General features: G+C 55.2%; 1 protein-coding gene across 2 annotated transcripts; it reads right to left on the reverse strand.

Annotated features, from left to right (window-relative positions):
• On the reverse strand, positions 1 to 14,074 carry IQCA1L (IQ motif containing with AAA domain 1 like). 2 transcript variants are annotated; one of them, XM_025452664.3, is made up of 19 exons: positions 13,930 to 14,074; positions 13,070 to 13,397; positions 11,975 to 12,094; positions 11,470 to 11,655; positions 9,194 to 9,265; positions 7,523 to 7,725; positions 6,453 to 6,537; positions 5,911 to 6,030; positions 5,695 to 5,770; positions 5,146 to 5,252; positions 4,312 to 4,395; positions 4,154 to 4,209; positions 3,276 to 3,358; positions 3,004 to 3,111; positions 2,229 to 2,428; positions 1,737 to 1,823; positions 1,297 to 1,474; positions 736 to 974; positions 1 to 207 (listed from the first exon to the last, which is right to left on the reverse strand). In XM_025452664.3, the coding sequence occupies exons 1-19, from the start codon at positions 13,977 to 13,979 to the stop codon at positions 103 to 105; spliced, it is 2,487 nt and encodes an 828-aa protein (XP_025308449.3). In that variant the 5' UTR covers positions 13,980 to 14,074; the 3' UTR covers positions 1 to 102. The 2 variants fall into 2 exon arrangements, with proteins under 2 accessions (XP_025308449.3, XP_025308457.3); XM_025452672.3 differs by lacking the exon at positions 736 to 974.
• Positions 14,075 to 15,382: the final 1,308 nt, after the last annotated feature.

Genomic DNA, 15,382 nt, shown 5'->3' on the forward strand with positions numbered 1-15,382 from the left:
TGCTTCCCGAGCTGCGTGGCCATTTATGCCTCTGCCCCAGCCCTCCACCTGCGGGGCGCAGCCCGGTCCTGCTGCCGAGCTCGGGCACTCTGGCCTCAACTATCACTTCCTTTTCTTCCTCTCCTTTGCCAGTTTGGCTTCCTCAACATCCTGGTCCTTGATGAATTTTACCTTCCTCTTGCCCAATGGCGTCTTGAAGTACCAGTCCTGGTGGCGGGGGAGGAAAGGGGTAAGGGCATAGGCTCTAGCCCCGGGTTCTGCCTCCCGACCTTGCCCTCCCCTTTCCTCCTCTCTTCAGGGGCTCAGGCATCCTGCTGGAGTCCTGGTTTCCCTCGTTCCCCACCAAGTGTCCCAGGCCACGGGGTCGGCCATTGTTGGGGGCAAGCCCTCTCTCCAGGGCTCCTGTGGCCATCCTGCCAGTCGTGGGGCACTGGTGGGCACTGGCCGAGGTAGGGAATGTGGGTGTCAGCTGGTGCCAGGACCAACCACCCAAGGGCCCTTAATACAAAGGCAGCACTTTCAGGCTCCTGCCCTAGAAACCAGGTGAGCTGGTCCTGCCCACAGGCCTTTCCCTGTGAGGTCTCTTCCCTTCCCAGCTGAACTCCATGGGGGAGCAGAGGGAGCGTTCTAAGGGGGATTGTGGGCCTGGGGCTCCAGAGGGCTGGCTCCCTGATTAGTGCTGGACCATTACCCTCCTGCCTGGCTTCCCAACGGCCCCCACCCCCAAAGCTTCACCTTCAGGGACTCCTCCTCCTCCCTGTACATTGGCTCCAGCTTGGCCAGATGGCCCAGGAACTCTGAGGCCACCAGGGGCTGCTTGGACAACTGCAGGACCCGCCGCTCGGTCAGCACTGAGTGGATGGCTTGGAGAATGTGCCCAGGTGTGTAGCCATCGGACACCTTGGCCAGGGCACTGATGTCTAGGTTCTGGGTCACCTGAACTCCCTGGGTCTCTATCATCTGCCTCCAGAGCACTGTAGGCATTGGGGGAGGACACAGGGCAGGGAGCTGTGGTGGGTGTCTCTGCCTATATCTGAAAGGAGCTCTGTGTCCATCAGTGCCTCCCCTCCCAGGAAGGTGAGAATCATCCTCTCCACTTAACACGAGGAAATGAGACTGAGGTCTTCCGTGGCCTGCCCGTGTCCATGAAGCCAGGCCTGGACCCAGGCCACTGGGCTGCTCGTCTAGCTGCCCTTCTTTGCCATGGAGGCAAGTCCTCCCAGCAGCAGTGAGGATGGAAAGAAAGGTGGTTCCCGGGTCCCTTGTCAGGCCTATCCTCACGTCACAGGGCCTCACCAAACCGAGAAGCATAGTCAGGCCGTGGCATGAAGAGGATTCGCTCGTAGGTCCGGCACAGCCCCTTCATCTCTGCCAGCTGTGGCTGGTCAGTCGTCCCTATCAGCATCACACGGTCTCCTGGGCTCAGCAGTCGCAGGGCCTTGGTGAGATCCTTCTTTATTCGCTTTGGGTCCATCTACTCTGGGGAGGGAGGATTGGTGGGGAGAGACATGGTGACTCAGATGAGCTTCTCAGAGCACATGCCCACACTGAGCCTTGAGTGGACACTAGGAGTTGGCCAGGGGGAGGCCAGTCCTTCTTTAAACACAAGGAAAAGGCAGTAGGAAGACAGGGAACTTGTCCAAGGCCACATGGTGGGTGAGGTTTGGAGTTGACTTCAACAAGCCCAGGACTGCTAGCCTCGCTCCTGGGTCATGCCGCTACCCAGGCCCCCGCACCTCCTTCTCTTCTTTGGGGACCCTCTTATAGAAATTCTTCTCGGCATTCCCAATCCAGATCACAGAGGGCTGTAAGAGTCGAGCCACCTGGACAGGTCAGAGAAGAAAGCTCTGATGTCTGATGTACCTGGGCATGGGTTGCCTCTGTGTCTGGCCCAAGGGCAGGCCCTGGAGCTCTGTACCCCCTTTCCACCCCACCTGTCAGCCTGCAACACCTCCATCACACCTCCATGTGAACCAAGTCCCCATCCTCCCTGGGGGGAAGCCTCATCTCTACCATGAAATAACCTCCTCTGCTCCCCACAGCCCCCTTCGTCCTCCATCACTAGGGCTTCCAGAATCCACAAGCTCCTAGCAGGGGTTGGTAGGGAGACCTCGCCAGCTCCTGCAGTCACACCAAATAGGCAGACGGGGGGGCCTCCTAAGCATAAAGCCCTCCCTGCTCTGTGGTCGGTCTGAGAACTAGAAATGCCAGAGTTGGGGGAGCCAGACCTTAAAGACCATATGCACTATCATCTGCACCCCCATCTTGCCAGGATATTTGCCCTGCAGGTTGCTGGGTGACAGGTCAAACAGGTTGGCACCAGTTTCTGTGCACACGGCCTTGACCAACATCTTCTTCCCCATGCCAGAAGGGCCCACCAGGAGGATGGAGCGGATGAGGGGAGCCATGGCGTGTATATCTGGGGAGCCTGAGAGAGAGGAAACAGGGCCAGAGGCAGGCAATAGGCCAGGAGGGGGCTGGGGTAGAAGCCTCTGTGGAAGGTGAGGCCAAAGGCCCGGGGCTGGGTGGGATGAAGTTCAGATCCTGGCTGCAGTGTCTGAGCTCTCCCCAAGGCAAGAACGCTGAGCTAGGCAGCCAAAAGGACTTCCTACGGCTGCCCAGGTACAATTAGGAAGAGCTATGTGCAGGGTCGGGAGGGAGCCTTCTACCCCCTTCCAAACCCCTTTCTGTTTTCTGCACCATCTCTTTATATTTCTGGAAGGTCTTAGTCTTCTGGAAATGGGACAGACTATAGGATATCACTTGGGGTTGGGCTAGGGGCCGGAAAGGTGGACTCCTTGGTAGGTTAAGGGGTCAAATGACTTCAGAGGTGTGACCACAACCTGGGTGTGACCTCCAGCAGGGCCTGAGGAAGGCAGGAGGAGTCCAGCATGGTTCCACGGCACAGGGGACATGCCCACCTCAGCCACCCTGACATACACCCAGGCTCTCCCGAGAGCCACCTGCTATTGTTGGCTCTTCCCGCTCCCCAGGGCATCTCACCAAGCCGAAGGACTCCATACAGGGCCACATTCTGTCGTATGTCAAACAGGGAAGGCATAGGCAACTTGTTTGCCAAGTTCAGAGTGGATCCGAGATAGAGGAAGTCACCTGCAGGGGGACAGGTAGCTACCTGCTGAGTGGCATCCCCTGGGGCAGGGCCAGAGCCCCTTACAGAGAAGGCTCACTGCAGAGGGTAGTAGCCAGCCACGGGAGGCCATGGCCAGGACACCACTCCTCGGCCTGGGAGAGCAGGTGCTGGGGAGGCCTCTCACCAATGTAGTCTTTTAAGGTCACCGTCTCACTCTTCCTTAGAAAGCCAAAGACAACGAGCTCTTCAAGCAGAGACTCCACGGACCTGCAGAGGACGACACAGAGGGGGCCCCAAGGACGAAGGGTAGTGGAGACAGAGATGAGTGGCATGGTGCTACAGGCTTGAGGAGAAGGTGGAAGGGGCCCTCCTGCTCTACATCTTGAGGTCAAAAATATCATTAGTGCCGCTGGACAGCCAACATTAGAAGGTGCAGCACCAACCCACTGGCCCAGAAGGCAGTGTGCCCACAGCAGGTGCTCTGTGGGATGAGGGGGGTGTAAGGACCAGCACCCTCTGCCACACTCCCTTCATCAGTCTGCTCACGGCCCAAAGTTCCACCACCGGAAGCCCAGTCATTTGGGCGACATAGCACCCTCTCCCTAGAAATCACACTTAAGATGTACACACTCCTGGAAGGGATGGCATGAAAGCAGCTGGCACCAATGTGCTTGATGTCTTTGGTCAAGTGAGTGGACAGGGACCACTGACAAGTTCCTCAACAGCCCAGCGTAAAGCCCAGGGGGAGATGGCTCTGGTAGGGACAGAGTTGATTAAGGCAAAAGGCTGGAGGGAAGAACAGGAAGGAGGGAGCATTGAGGACAATCCTTACACATCTTACTCTGCATCATCATTCTCAAAGCACTTTCTCAAGCTTCTATTTGGTCCTCACAGCTATCTTGTGAGTGTGGCAGAGAGGGCACTTGTTAACGAGGATAGGGAGTCAGAGAGTCTAGGGGACTGTCTCCAGGTCACACAGCAATAGAACCAGGAAAGGAAGTCGGATCTTTCCCAGGCCGGGGCTTGCTCCACCACCCATGTAAAAGGTAGAAGGTCTGCTACCTGTCTGGGGTCAGATCTTTTTCCTTCTTCTTCCCAGTTTTCTTCCCAGCCTTTTTCTGGTCGGAAACAAGCACATGGGCAATCGGGCAGTTGTCCTCGGTTCCTCGTCTCCCCCACTGTGTGCCCCTTCCTGTCCCCGCCTTAGCCCCTCATCTTGCCTTCGGAGGCTTCAAGGGTTTCCCCTCCTCCCTGTCCACAGCCAGGTGCAGGTTCTTCAGCTCTTGACGCATCAGCTCGTCAACCTGGGGGGACGCAGGGAGTGTGGTAGGGCAGCCAGGGGCTGGAGAGGACAGGTGGAGGGGTGAGGACTGGGGCAGGGGTGGACAGGAGGAGAGCAACCTCAGAGAAGAGCGAGACTAGCCCAGAGAAGGCAGTACGGGTGTCCACAGACAACCTTCCTAGACACTCTTCCAGAACCTGAAGCTTTGCATTTCTCCCCTCGCCCCTGCCCCTGCACCGGTCCACACCCAGTTCCCATTCCAGATCCTGCTCACCCTTGCCCCCACCTGGCACCAAGGAAGGGATAGGCTCCAGGATGGATTCAGTTGACTTTCAGTTCAAGCCCCAGACCCACCCTTTTGTTTCTGTGTGATATGAGCAGTTGCGTAACATGTCAGCCTGTTTTCTCACGTCAGGAAAATCAGGGCACCCACCTCAGGGTGCTGGAAAGGTCACATGATCGAATATTTCCAAGGTATGCCCTGCAGCCACATAGCAGGAGGTCCTTAAGAGCTCATGGGCATGACTGTGTGACCGCTCGGGCTCAGAGCCTGTCTGCACCCCAGGGAGAGAGGGACCAGAGAGCCACAGAGGAGGAGGGGGATGGAGATGGATGGAGGTGGAGCTAGAAAAGGCAGCATGGAGGCAGCTACAGAGGAGGGGGCAGGCCAGGGGCCTGAGGATGGGAGGGAGGATGAGGGGAAGCAGCAGAGGCCCAGGCTGGGGGAGAGGAGGGAGGAGGGCTGCAGGGAGGCCCTGAGGCAGCTGCTCACCTGTATCCGGATCTCCTCCTCTACTTCCTTCCTCTTCTCCACCCTGAGTGCCTCGGGGTCAAAACTCTGAGTCGAGTGTATACTCTCATGCTGGTTCTTCCACACATCTAACCATGGACAGACAGACTGGGGAATGAAGTTCAGAGTCCCAGGACACACTCTCTCTCTCACACACACACACACACACACACACACAAACGTGCGTGCATAAGCTCACGAATACACACTCACACACACTTGGCCAGGAATCTGAGCCAGGCTGGTACCTCCATCCTCACAGGGCTGAATGGCGCTACTTCTACCCAGACCCCAGAGGCCTGATCCCAAGGCCTGTTAGTACAGGATTCGGATCAAAGGCATAACTCCTCCCACCCAGGGAATCACACTCCACACTCTGTCTTTTGGCAGTCTCCCCTCGGCCTACACATCCACACACCCACACTACCAACTCATGAGACACATAGCATGTACCCCTTTCCCCAGGACCAAGGGTCACCCGAAGGCCCTCACAAGTCCTGGACACTCTTCCCCAACCCCCTCCCCTCTTACTTATGTACTCCTCATGTCCGGCATTAATCACAGGTATAAATTTGGATGGCCATGCTTTCAGCATTGTGTCTGCTTCCTAGAATAGAAATATCCTTTGATCTTGACCCCCTCCCATGGTCTCTGACCCTTATCCTTCTCAGACCAGCCTCCCACCCAGAATCTCCTCAGACTCTGTCCCCCTGCCCACTTGGTCCGCATATCCAGGAGGTGTCTTACCCTCTTCCTACCCTTCCCTTTCTTCTGTTTCCTCTCTTTTTTCTCATTTTCTTTTTCCTTATTTTTCTCTTGGTTCTTTTTTTTGCTCTCCTGGGCCTGCACCTCCAGTTCCATTTTTACCTGTGACCAATGATGGAAGACATTTCAGAGAAGACCAGTGGGATTCCACAGGAGCAAAAGAAGCCAGGCCCGAGATGGGGGTAGACTAGGATCACTAGCGGGGTCCAGATACCTCACAGGGGTCCAGGAAGAATGAAGTGTTCTGATCAGAGCTGCTGCTCTTTCTTGGCCCGTGGGGGTTTGGGGCCACAAAGAATCTCACCAGACATGTTTTCTCTCCCTGGCAGAAGTCTTCTCCAGACACAGGCACTCCCCTCCCCAGCAGGCTTGCTAGCTATATATATTTCCTCCAGCCACATCTGCTTCCACTGAGCTGATCTTTCCCCCCGATCCCACTGCCACCCTCAGTTTACACTAACTATTGTCTATAACCTTAGACCCCCACCTACCACAAAAAGTCTCCTGTGCCCACTATAGGGTACCTGTTCTGGAGTCTTGTCTGCAAAGATCAGATAGGATCCACCTAAAGATTCATCTGGATAATCAGGGAACCGACCAGTAAGGGCACTAAGTAAACATAAAATGGTCAGAGAGATGAACGGGTGGATGGATGGATGGATAGATAGATAGATAGATAGATAGATAGATAGATGGATGGATAGGTGGGTGGATGGATGGATGGATGGATGGATGGATGGATGGATGGATGAGTGGATGAGTGGATGAGTGGATGAGTGGATGGATGGATGGATGGATGGATAGATAGATGGTTGGGTGGGTAGATGGTTAGAAGGTTAGATGGATAGGTGGATGGGTGGATGGAGGGATGGATGAGTGGATGGATGGGTAGATAGATGGGTGGGTGGACGGATGGTAAGATGGGTGGATATGTAGATAGATGGATGGATGGGTAGATGGACGGATGGGTGGATGGATGGATGGGTAGATAGATGGTTGAGTGGATAGATGGTTAGATGGTTAGATGGATAGTTAGATGGGTCGATGGATGGATGGATGGATGGATGGATGGATGGATGGATGGATAGGTATATAGATGGGTGGATGGATGGTTAGATGGGTGGATAGGTAGATAGGTAGATGGATGGATTGGTAGACGGTGGATCGATGAGTGGATGGACTGGTGGATGGATGGGTAGGTGGATGGATGGGTAGAAGAGTGGGTGAATGGATGGACAGTTAAATAGAGGGAAGGATGAAGAAAGGAAAAGGACTATGGGGATGGAGGACAAGAGGGAAGGAACAGAGAATTACAAATTAGAAAGGAGAGGCTCCTCAGGGGGCACCCATGGATGCTTTCCCCATCTGGCTTTGGCATTTCTCTTCCATCAGGGGAAATGAGAAGTCATGGGCAGAGATGGTCCTATAGGTTGAGGGCTCCAGGTTTAAGTCAGGTGTGTAAGCAGTGAGTGAACAGGATGGGAGTGGATAGAGAGAAGGGCCCAGTCTGGAGCACAGGACAGGTGTGGGGACACTGTGGTGAGGAGAGAAAGAGGGGTTGAAGGTTGGGTCAGCTGAGGCTGGAGACACTGACTGGCACTCGATAAACCACTGTCGGATTTGCTCCTTCAATTTCTCCTTCATGTCAGGCCCCTCTGTCTCCCTGAGGACATCATGGGTCTTCACCATTGCCACCTGGAATTCCTCCTCCTTCTCTATTTGGCGGAGCCTGCCGATATCTTCCCCCAGGCCGTCTTGATACATGACACGCAAATTCACCTGGTGAGCCGAGGGGAGCTGGCCCAGGGAAGGAGAGGCCGGAGGACTCAGGGCTGGAAGCAGGGAGCCTCAGGCACACACACCTGCCCCCTCCTTCCACAGCACACACGCCTACGCGGAACGACAGGCATGGGCATGCCTGCATCAGGAGAAATTGTGTTTGGAGCCAAAACTCGCCTGTGTAAATTACTCTGATAATGAGTTTGCTAGATGCATCTGGGCTGGCCCCCCTGCCCGTTCCCCCCAGCACACCCTCCCCTGTAAGCCTTGGGCCCCAGCCCCCACCCACACCCCCGCCCCAGCGGCCCGTGTTGGCAGCCGCTCTCGCAGCCACTTTCCCGCCTCATTGGCTCCCAAATGTATTTTAAATATCACTCTGCGCAGAGACAATTACTGAAAACGCTGAGCTCACACTGTTGATGGGCCCGGGTGGCCAGGCTCATTCCTCACCCACCACCATGCCATGCCTCCCCTCAGATCCCCCCCAAGGCCCGACCCTGGCCTCCCTCTGCCTGTTCTTGCCTCCTGGGGGTCCAGCTCTCCAAACCCCCTGGGTCTGACCTCTGCTCCAGTCCCTCCTTCCTTCTGAAGCCCCCAGGCCTCCTGGAATGGAGCCACCTCAGCCTTTGCCTCTGGTCCCTCTGCTGTCCCAGCCGGCTTTTCCCAACTCCCCCTATCAGGAGGCCTTCACAGGCTCAGCCCACTGCCAAGCTCCCTTTCAGGGATCACAACCCTCACCCCCACCATGGCTTCCTTTCCCTAAGTTGGCAGAGACTAGCCAGATGTAAGATCCATCAGAGAGGTAGGGATGGATGTCATTCAGTGGGATCACCCCACCTGCACATGTGCTGGAGATCCCCTCTTACCCCGCACACTCCCCTGCCGGCATACCCATGCTCAGAGGTAAAACTTAGCCCTATGCCCAGCATAGTGGAGGAGAAGCCAATCTGGGCCCCTCAGAGCAAGTGGGGAGACTGTGGCCTGAAACACTGCTGTGAAAGGGATATGCCCCATCCCACCTTGGCCCCGGGGTTCTCCCAGAGGCTGTAAGAGCCCTGCAAGGGGGTGGCAGTTCCTACTAGCCTTGTGGCCTCCTTCCTCTGCTAGGCACACGCGCTCAGCCTCTCCTTCCAGCCCAGGGCATGAACATGAGGTCCAGGAGGCTCTGTGCTACTATCCTGCATCCCGCCCCACATGTAAGATCCTTCTGAGGGTTTTAGAGAGGGTAGAAAGGGACGGGGCTTGGTGGTAGCTTTCTGGTCCTTCCCTCTCCTTCTCAAATCCTGAAGGATCCCTTAACCAAGGTTCCCTGGCCTGAGCCCCTCCACCTGCACCAAGCACAATCCTGAGTGGAAGGAGACATTGGCAGTGAGGGGCTGTACAGGGTGTCACTCTGAGGTGGGGGTACAGGGACAAAAAAGAGGGATGGAGACCCCATGTACTAGCCCACCCTGAGCCCTGCCTGGGGCCAGGCAGGGGACCTTACCATGCCAATGAACTCCATCTCTGTCCACCGATCGTGCTGAGTACACTTCCTCTGCAAGTAACCCTTCCACACCTGGGGAAACACGTGGGCCCAGGCACTCCCCACACTGCATTTCTGCAGGGATGCGGTTCATGGGATCAGCCCCAGGGAGAAGCACCCACCACTTGCAAGGAAAGGCCTGGCCAGGGGAGCTTTGGGGTGGGAGGCAGGGGAGGAGTGCTGAGGGGGATACCTCCCATGGCAGTTCGTGGGCAAGTGGCTTCCTGAGCAGGAGCAGCCTAGAACACAGTGGGGTGGGTAGGCACCCATACGGTACAGCTCCAAGGCTTTGCTCCCTCCAGGCCCCTAGGAATTCCCTCCTTCCCATCCTCACCCTCTAATCTGCTGTATCTTTTCAGAGTTCAAATACCACCTTCTCCAAGAAGCACTCCCACTCTCACTTCTCAGAATCCCCACAGCATTTGGAATATACACCTGATTCCCTCCCCCCCACCCCACCCGGGCACATAGATATGGGTGCTATAAGGACCTTGGAGCTCCTCTGATAAATTCCTACCTTTTCGACCCAAGGAAACTGAGGCTGGAGATAGGACATGGCCTCTCTCAGGTCTAAGAGCCCATTAGGGCCCGGCTGAGACAGGGCCAGGTTTCCTGACTCCCTGCGCAGCGCTCTTCTCTCAGGCCTCCAGCCGCTCTCAGCCCCCATGGACAGCCCAGTACTAGTGGGGTGTAGATAGGGGTGGGGCATGGGCAGGGGGAGGGGGAGGCAGTGCCAGGGCCTGGCCCGGTGGGTTCTCTTCCATCACAGAGCCTCAGTGTGCAGTCTCTGTGTCTGCTGTGTTTCCACATTCTCGATGTCTGGCAACAGGGACAAAAAAACCTGCTCTGGCTTTTAGGGGAGAAGTGGGGCTCTCTCTTTGGGGCTGACTTTCCTTCTGGAAGGGCTTGCTTTATAGCAGGCCCTGTGGGCAGGGCCTCCTCCTCATCCGTGGGCCAGTCCGACATTGGTACAGTCACCCAGATGCAGGGGACTCAGATTGCATGCTCTCTGTACTGTTAGAAATCTAAAAATCTATCCTTCTTTTTTTTTTTAAAGATTAGTTTTTATTTATTTATGATAGTCACAGAGAGAGAGAGAGAGAGAGAGAGGCAGAGACACAGGCAGAGGGAGAAGCAGGCTCCATGCACCGGGAGCCCGACGTGGGATTCGATCCCGGGTCTCCAGTATCGCGCCCTGGGTCAAAGGCAGGCGCTAAACTGCTGCGCCACCCAGGGATCCCCAAAATCTATCCTTCTTGAGGTGCAGTTTGTTAATTGTTTGGTTTGCTTTTGGGCTTTGGCGGAAATGAGTTCTAAGTTTCCTCCCTCAGGCTAGCAAACAGTTCCAGAAGCATTGAGGCTGGAGAAAGAAGCTGGGAGAGACTAAAAGGTCAGTCCTAGGCCTGCTTCTGGAAGGAAAAGGTGGTAAAGAGATGTCCTGCAACAGGGCAGGGCAGTGGACCTCAGGAGCTATGATGCTGCAGGAGCAAAGGGTTCCCTTTCTGCATTAGAATTTTCCGAAGGCCCTTCTGATCTCCTTAAGGTGGTAACCACCACCTAACAGAGTAGGCCTGTGTCAGCAGGACTCAGAGATGAGAGAGGCCACATACCCACACATGGGTGCATAGCAAGGGCCGAGAAGAGGTACAGAATGGCCGTCCAGAGCAGAGGAGAGGTGTGACCACCTGGATGGGAAGAAGGCACAGGGAAACCTAGGGATGGGGTTGGGTTTTCTGCAGTGGTGGGGGTGGGGAGGGATGTGATTACGCTATTTCTATGGTAAAGGGTGACCCAGCTGGCACAGACCTTGAGGACATCTGGATCACATCAGTTCTCAAACTCTGTTCCATTCATCATGATTCCTTTTACTGCAGCTGCCAGGACTCTCAGACTCCGTTTTAGTGACTCATCTTTAACAGTCTTATGAGTTTTTAGAATGATCATCTACTCTGTTCTGCAACCTTATTATGGATCTTTCTCCCCTAATTTTAATGCTGCTTCTGTTTCTGGGGCTTTTATGATATCCCACTTCAAGTCCTTTTGGGGATAGAGATGTAGAATAAATAATAAATAAGCAAGACACAGGGTTATTAACTGATTAGGCCCCCAGTTTAGGATCTAGTTATGGGGCAACAGAATCCAAGCACCTTCCCCTCTGTCCTCAATTGCTGAGCGAGGCAGTCTTTCTGGAAGAGGTGACTCAACCCTGACCTTCCTCCTGGGTGCTGGGGGGTTACCTTCTGTATGATGATAGCTGCTTGGTCCTGACTGAACCTGTGCCAACCTTCCTCTCGAATCTTCCGATCCCGCTCCTCTTCTTTCCGAATCTCTCGCATGAAGGTGGCTCGGAGCCGGCCTTGCCTGGCCCGCTCAGCCCTTTGCAGCAGGATTATGGCCTTGGTCCGGTGCATTTCTGGAAAACTCTGGCCACAGCAGGGACAAAGGGGCAGAAGATGAAAGAGGGCTTGTTTCCAGGCTAGCCGCTGGGAGACCATCCACCAAAGGACATGCTAGGTACGTGGTCCTCCTAGAGCATCTACATGCCCAAGTCCTGTCCTCTATCGTGGTGTCAGAAAGTTTCAAGGAGTACGAGACCATCCTTGAAGCAGGCTAGGGATTACCCAAAGAGCCCCCTAAGGTGGGTGTAGGGCAGGGCAAGTCCTCTCTGTGTCCTGGAAGATGGCATCTCTGTTCTGGGAGGGGTGTATGAGAGGAATCTGGGAAGATGTCTCCTTGACTTACCGTCTCGGAGGTCACTGGTCCCATTCTGGACAGGATCTCTGCCAGCATCAGCCCTCGCTCCTTCAGAATGGTGGACTGCTCCAGCAGGAAGTATTTGGGGATTGGAACCTCCAGGTCTGCCTTTGGGGCAATATGGGGAAAGGGGGTCAGGACTCAAGATCCAAGCCATCTGGCTGATTTCTCAGCTCTCACACAGACCCTGGTGATTCTCTTTCCTTCATTCTAGAGCCCTGGGGTGGGAGATTTATGGGTTATTGGCAGATTCCCCCTAAAATCATCCCTCTATCATCCCTCTATTCCCCTGCCCCACCATGTAACAGGAGTTGAATTCTGGAGGATCATGATATGTGATGGGCAGTGGTTCTGATCCCGACCCTGCATTAGAATCAAGTGGAGGTCTCTTAAAATGCAGACTCCTAGGTGCTTCCCAGAATGGCGGGGCCTGGAGAATTTGTTTTTGTTAGTTTGTTTTTTCAAGTCCATAGCTGAGTTTGATTCAGCTGGTCTGGAAACCTGGAGACTGCTTCAGATGTGGAGCAGTGAACCATGCCCTTGGGGCAGGCTGGAGGCCTGTGCAGAAGCTCTGTTTTGGAGCTGACCAGGGCATTCGCATCACCCAGGGGCTTGTTAAAATGCAGAAGCAGATTCCTGGGTTGGAGCTGTGGTCCAGAGAGTCTGCGTTTCTAAGAAAGTCCTAGGTGGTCCTGGTGTTGCTGGTCCTAGAACCATCCTTTATGAAGCAAACCTCTAGGAGACTGTCTTCACCAATGCCTGTGGTTGGTGGGTATTCCCAGCCCCTGGGGGCCTCCAGCCTGACTCCTGGGCCACTCCTTCAACTACTTGTTTGCACCTCCTCTTCCTGAAACCCTTCTCCCAAATCAGACCCCATCCATCCCCTGATCCGTCGGGTCCCCCATCCCTGGCAGAGGTCCCAAGGCCAGGGCTGCCCCTGGGAGGCCGAGACCAGCTCCAGCTTCTCTGGCCCTCCTGCCCCAGGTGCTCGAGGCGGCTCCGTGTTAGTGTTGGGTGGAGGGAGGTAAAGGCCACCACCTCGCTCCGCCCCCCGCTGGAGTGGGCGGTGGGTGGGGCTCCTACCGGGGTAAGCTTGAGGTCCTGCAGCGCGTGGTCCAGGCAGTGGTATTCGCTCAAGTCGGTGCGCACCAGGTCGTCCTTGAGCTCCAGCACGCGGCCCGCCACGCCATCCAGCAGGCGCCGCAGCAATCTCCGCTTTTGCGGGTGCACCATCTGGTCGTAGAGGGTGTCGAACCGGCGCAGCAGCCCCAGGTAGTACAGGTAGAGCGACGACAGCCTGTAATGGAAGGACTGGCGCTCCCTGTCGGGCACCGGTTCGAGCAGGGGCAGCTCTTGGTCCAGCAGCTCTTGCAGGGTCACGTGGGAGGAATCCCAGAGGCGTTGGTAAGCTCTGCGGGGGGGGGGGGGGGGGGGGGGGGGGCTGGGGTGATTGGAGCCTCAGCCTGGAAGGGTGGGGGACTGCTGAGCCTTCCGAGGACCGTGAACCTGGGGTTCCAGAGCTGTAGGCTAAGGGAGATTGGGATCACTGGGAGGAGGGCATCCACAGATTAGCAAGGAGGATGAAGGATGGGCATGGCCTTTTAGGGCTCCCTGTGAGGAAAGGGCCCCTTGGAGTCCACAATCGGTCCTCTAGGGAGAGGGTGCAGCCCAGGGATGCTACAGTAGTCTAGAATGCTGAGTGGGAAGTAGGGGTGAGGTGTGAGTGTGGAGAAGACTGATTCTGGAATAAGTAGTCCAAGAAAAGACTGAAGACGGCAAGTGTACCACAGGCTAGTCTAGCAGCTGTGTGGACGTCTGGGGCTTAGCCAGGGCTGCCCCAGCATCCCTTCTGCCTCTCCCCTGCCCCAGCCTGACAGGACCAGGGAGGCACTTTGTCCTTTGTTCTCCCGGCCCTGGGGGCTTCAGCCCTGCTTCTCACTCACTGCTCAGACATGCTGCCCACTTCGCACACTTCCCTTGGTGAGCTGGTCATGCAATCCACAGACACTGTGACTCCACCTTGACTCCACCCCCCAAAGCCAGAACATCTGAGTTTTAAGAGTTCTGTCCCATTGTCCCAATGTTCTAAGGCTGTGAGGGGAGGGGGCAGCAGGTACAGGACTGGGGACACTTAACCTTGGAGGATGTTCCCATAGCAAGCCTTGGAAGGCAAGGGCAGAGTATGGGGTCAGTTGTGGTTTCTTTGCTTTTGAGGATCAAATAAAAGAGTGGTTGCTATTTGAAGTCACCCTGTGAGCTATGAGGCTCTGAGTGGATGCGAGTCCTAAAGGCATTCATTTCTCCAGCTGCATTTCTCAACATTCCTTAATGCAGAGCCAGCCTCCTTGGCTCTTACTGATGACTGTCCTGGAGGAGGTGTGGTGTGAGGGGGACAGGGCACTGGAGTTGGGGTTGGAAGGTCGGGGTTCAGGCTGCAAAGTCACAACTTTCCCTTGAGATAAGCGCAAGCATGCCTATTTCCCTGGGGTCTGATCACACTTTGTGATTCATGTAAACCATGCAGTGTAAAGAATGACCTTAGAGCAGTGGATGGGATCCAGTAGTCTTTGGGGCTCATTCTGAGCCATCTGTGGGTTACTGCATCATGATTAACGGGCTCAGGAGACCAATCTTTGGACAATACAAAACATCACAGCAGCACCTGACTGGTCAGCTGGGGATGATCTTTTTGATTCCATGTTAAGCAAGGACGTATAAGACACAGGGCAAAGGAAAGGGAGAGAAAGGTGAGAGCAGCAGAGGAACCAGAGATGACGAATTCTGTGGTTTTCGTGTGTGTGCAAACTACCAGAGATCTTGTCAAAAATGTAGATTCTAATTCCCCCGATCTGGGATCCCTGGGTGGCTCAGAGGTTTGGTGCCTGCCTTCAGCCCAGGGCATGATCCTGGAGTTCCGGGATCGAGTCCCGCATTGGGCTCCCTGCATGGAGCCTGCTTCTCCCCCTGCCTGTGTCTCTGCCTCTCTTTTTGTGTCTCTCATGAATAAATAAATAAAATCTTTTAAAAAATACATTAAAAAAAATAATTCCCCTGATCTGAGTTGGGTCTCTTGGGTCACACCTTAGCGAGGTATGAAACACAGTGGGAGTGGGGAAGAGCCAAGGCTCAGGGGCCAGATCCACTGGGCCCTCCCCTTTCTAGCTGTGGGACTACAATGTGAGTGATTGGTCCTCCCATGGTATCTCCAGGTTAGGCTTGGCCTACGAGAAAAAGCCATGTGTAGCATACAGGACTGCATCCAAATGCCAGCCACCACCACAGTGAGCCTATTCAGTACATGAAGTTGAAGGGGACAAGTTCCATCTGTCCAGTTGCAAAGGGAAGATAAAGGACTTTGGGCTTGTTCACTGAATGCAACCACTTCACCCCATCCCC

This window comes from Canis lupus, chromosome 16 (genome assembly GCF_003254725.2).
Source record: "Canis lupus dingo isolate Sandy chromosome 16, ASM325472v2, whole genome shotgun sequence".
In the NCBI taxonomy this organism is placed as follows: Eukaryota; Metazoa; Chordata; class Mammalia; order Carnivora; family Canidae; genus Canis; species Canis lupus.

What these genes read in the sequence shown, in the direction of transcription:
- IQCA1L (XM_025452664.3), bottom strand. Translation starts at nt 13,979, where the DNA reads ATGACCAGCTCACCAAGGGAAGTGTGCGAAGTGGGCAGCATGTCTGAG. An exon ending in CAGCTATCATCATACAGAAG is followed by an intron (nt 9,266 to 11,469) that starts GTAACCCCCCAG and finishes GTGTTTCCCCAG; the next exon opens with GTGTGGAAGGGTTACTTGCA. An exon ending in CGGACATGAGGAGTACATAA is followed by an intron (nt 5,253 to 5,694) that starts GTAAGAGGGGAG and finishes GTCCATGGTTAG; the next exon opens with ATGTGTGGAAGAACCAGCAT.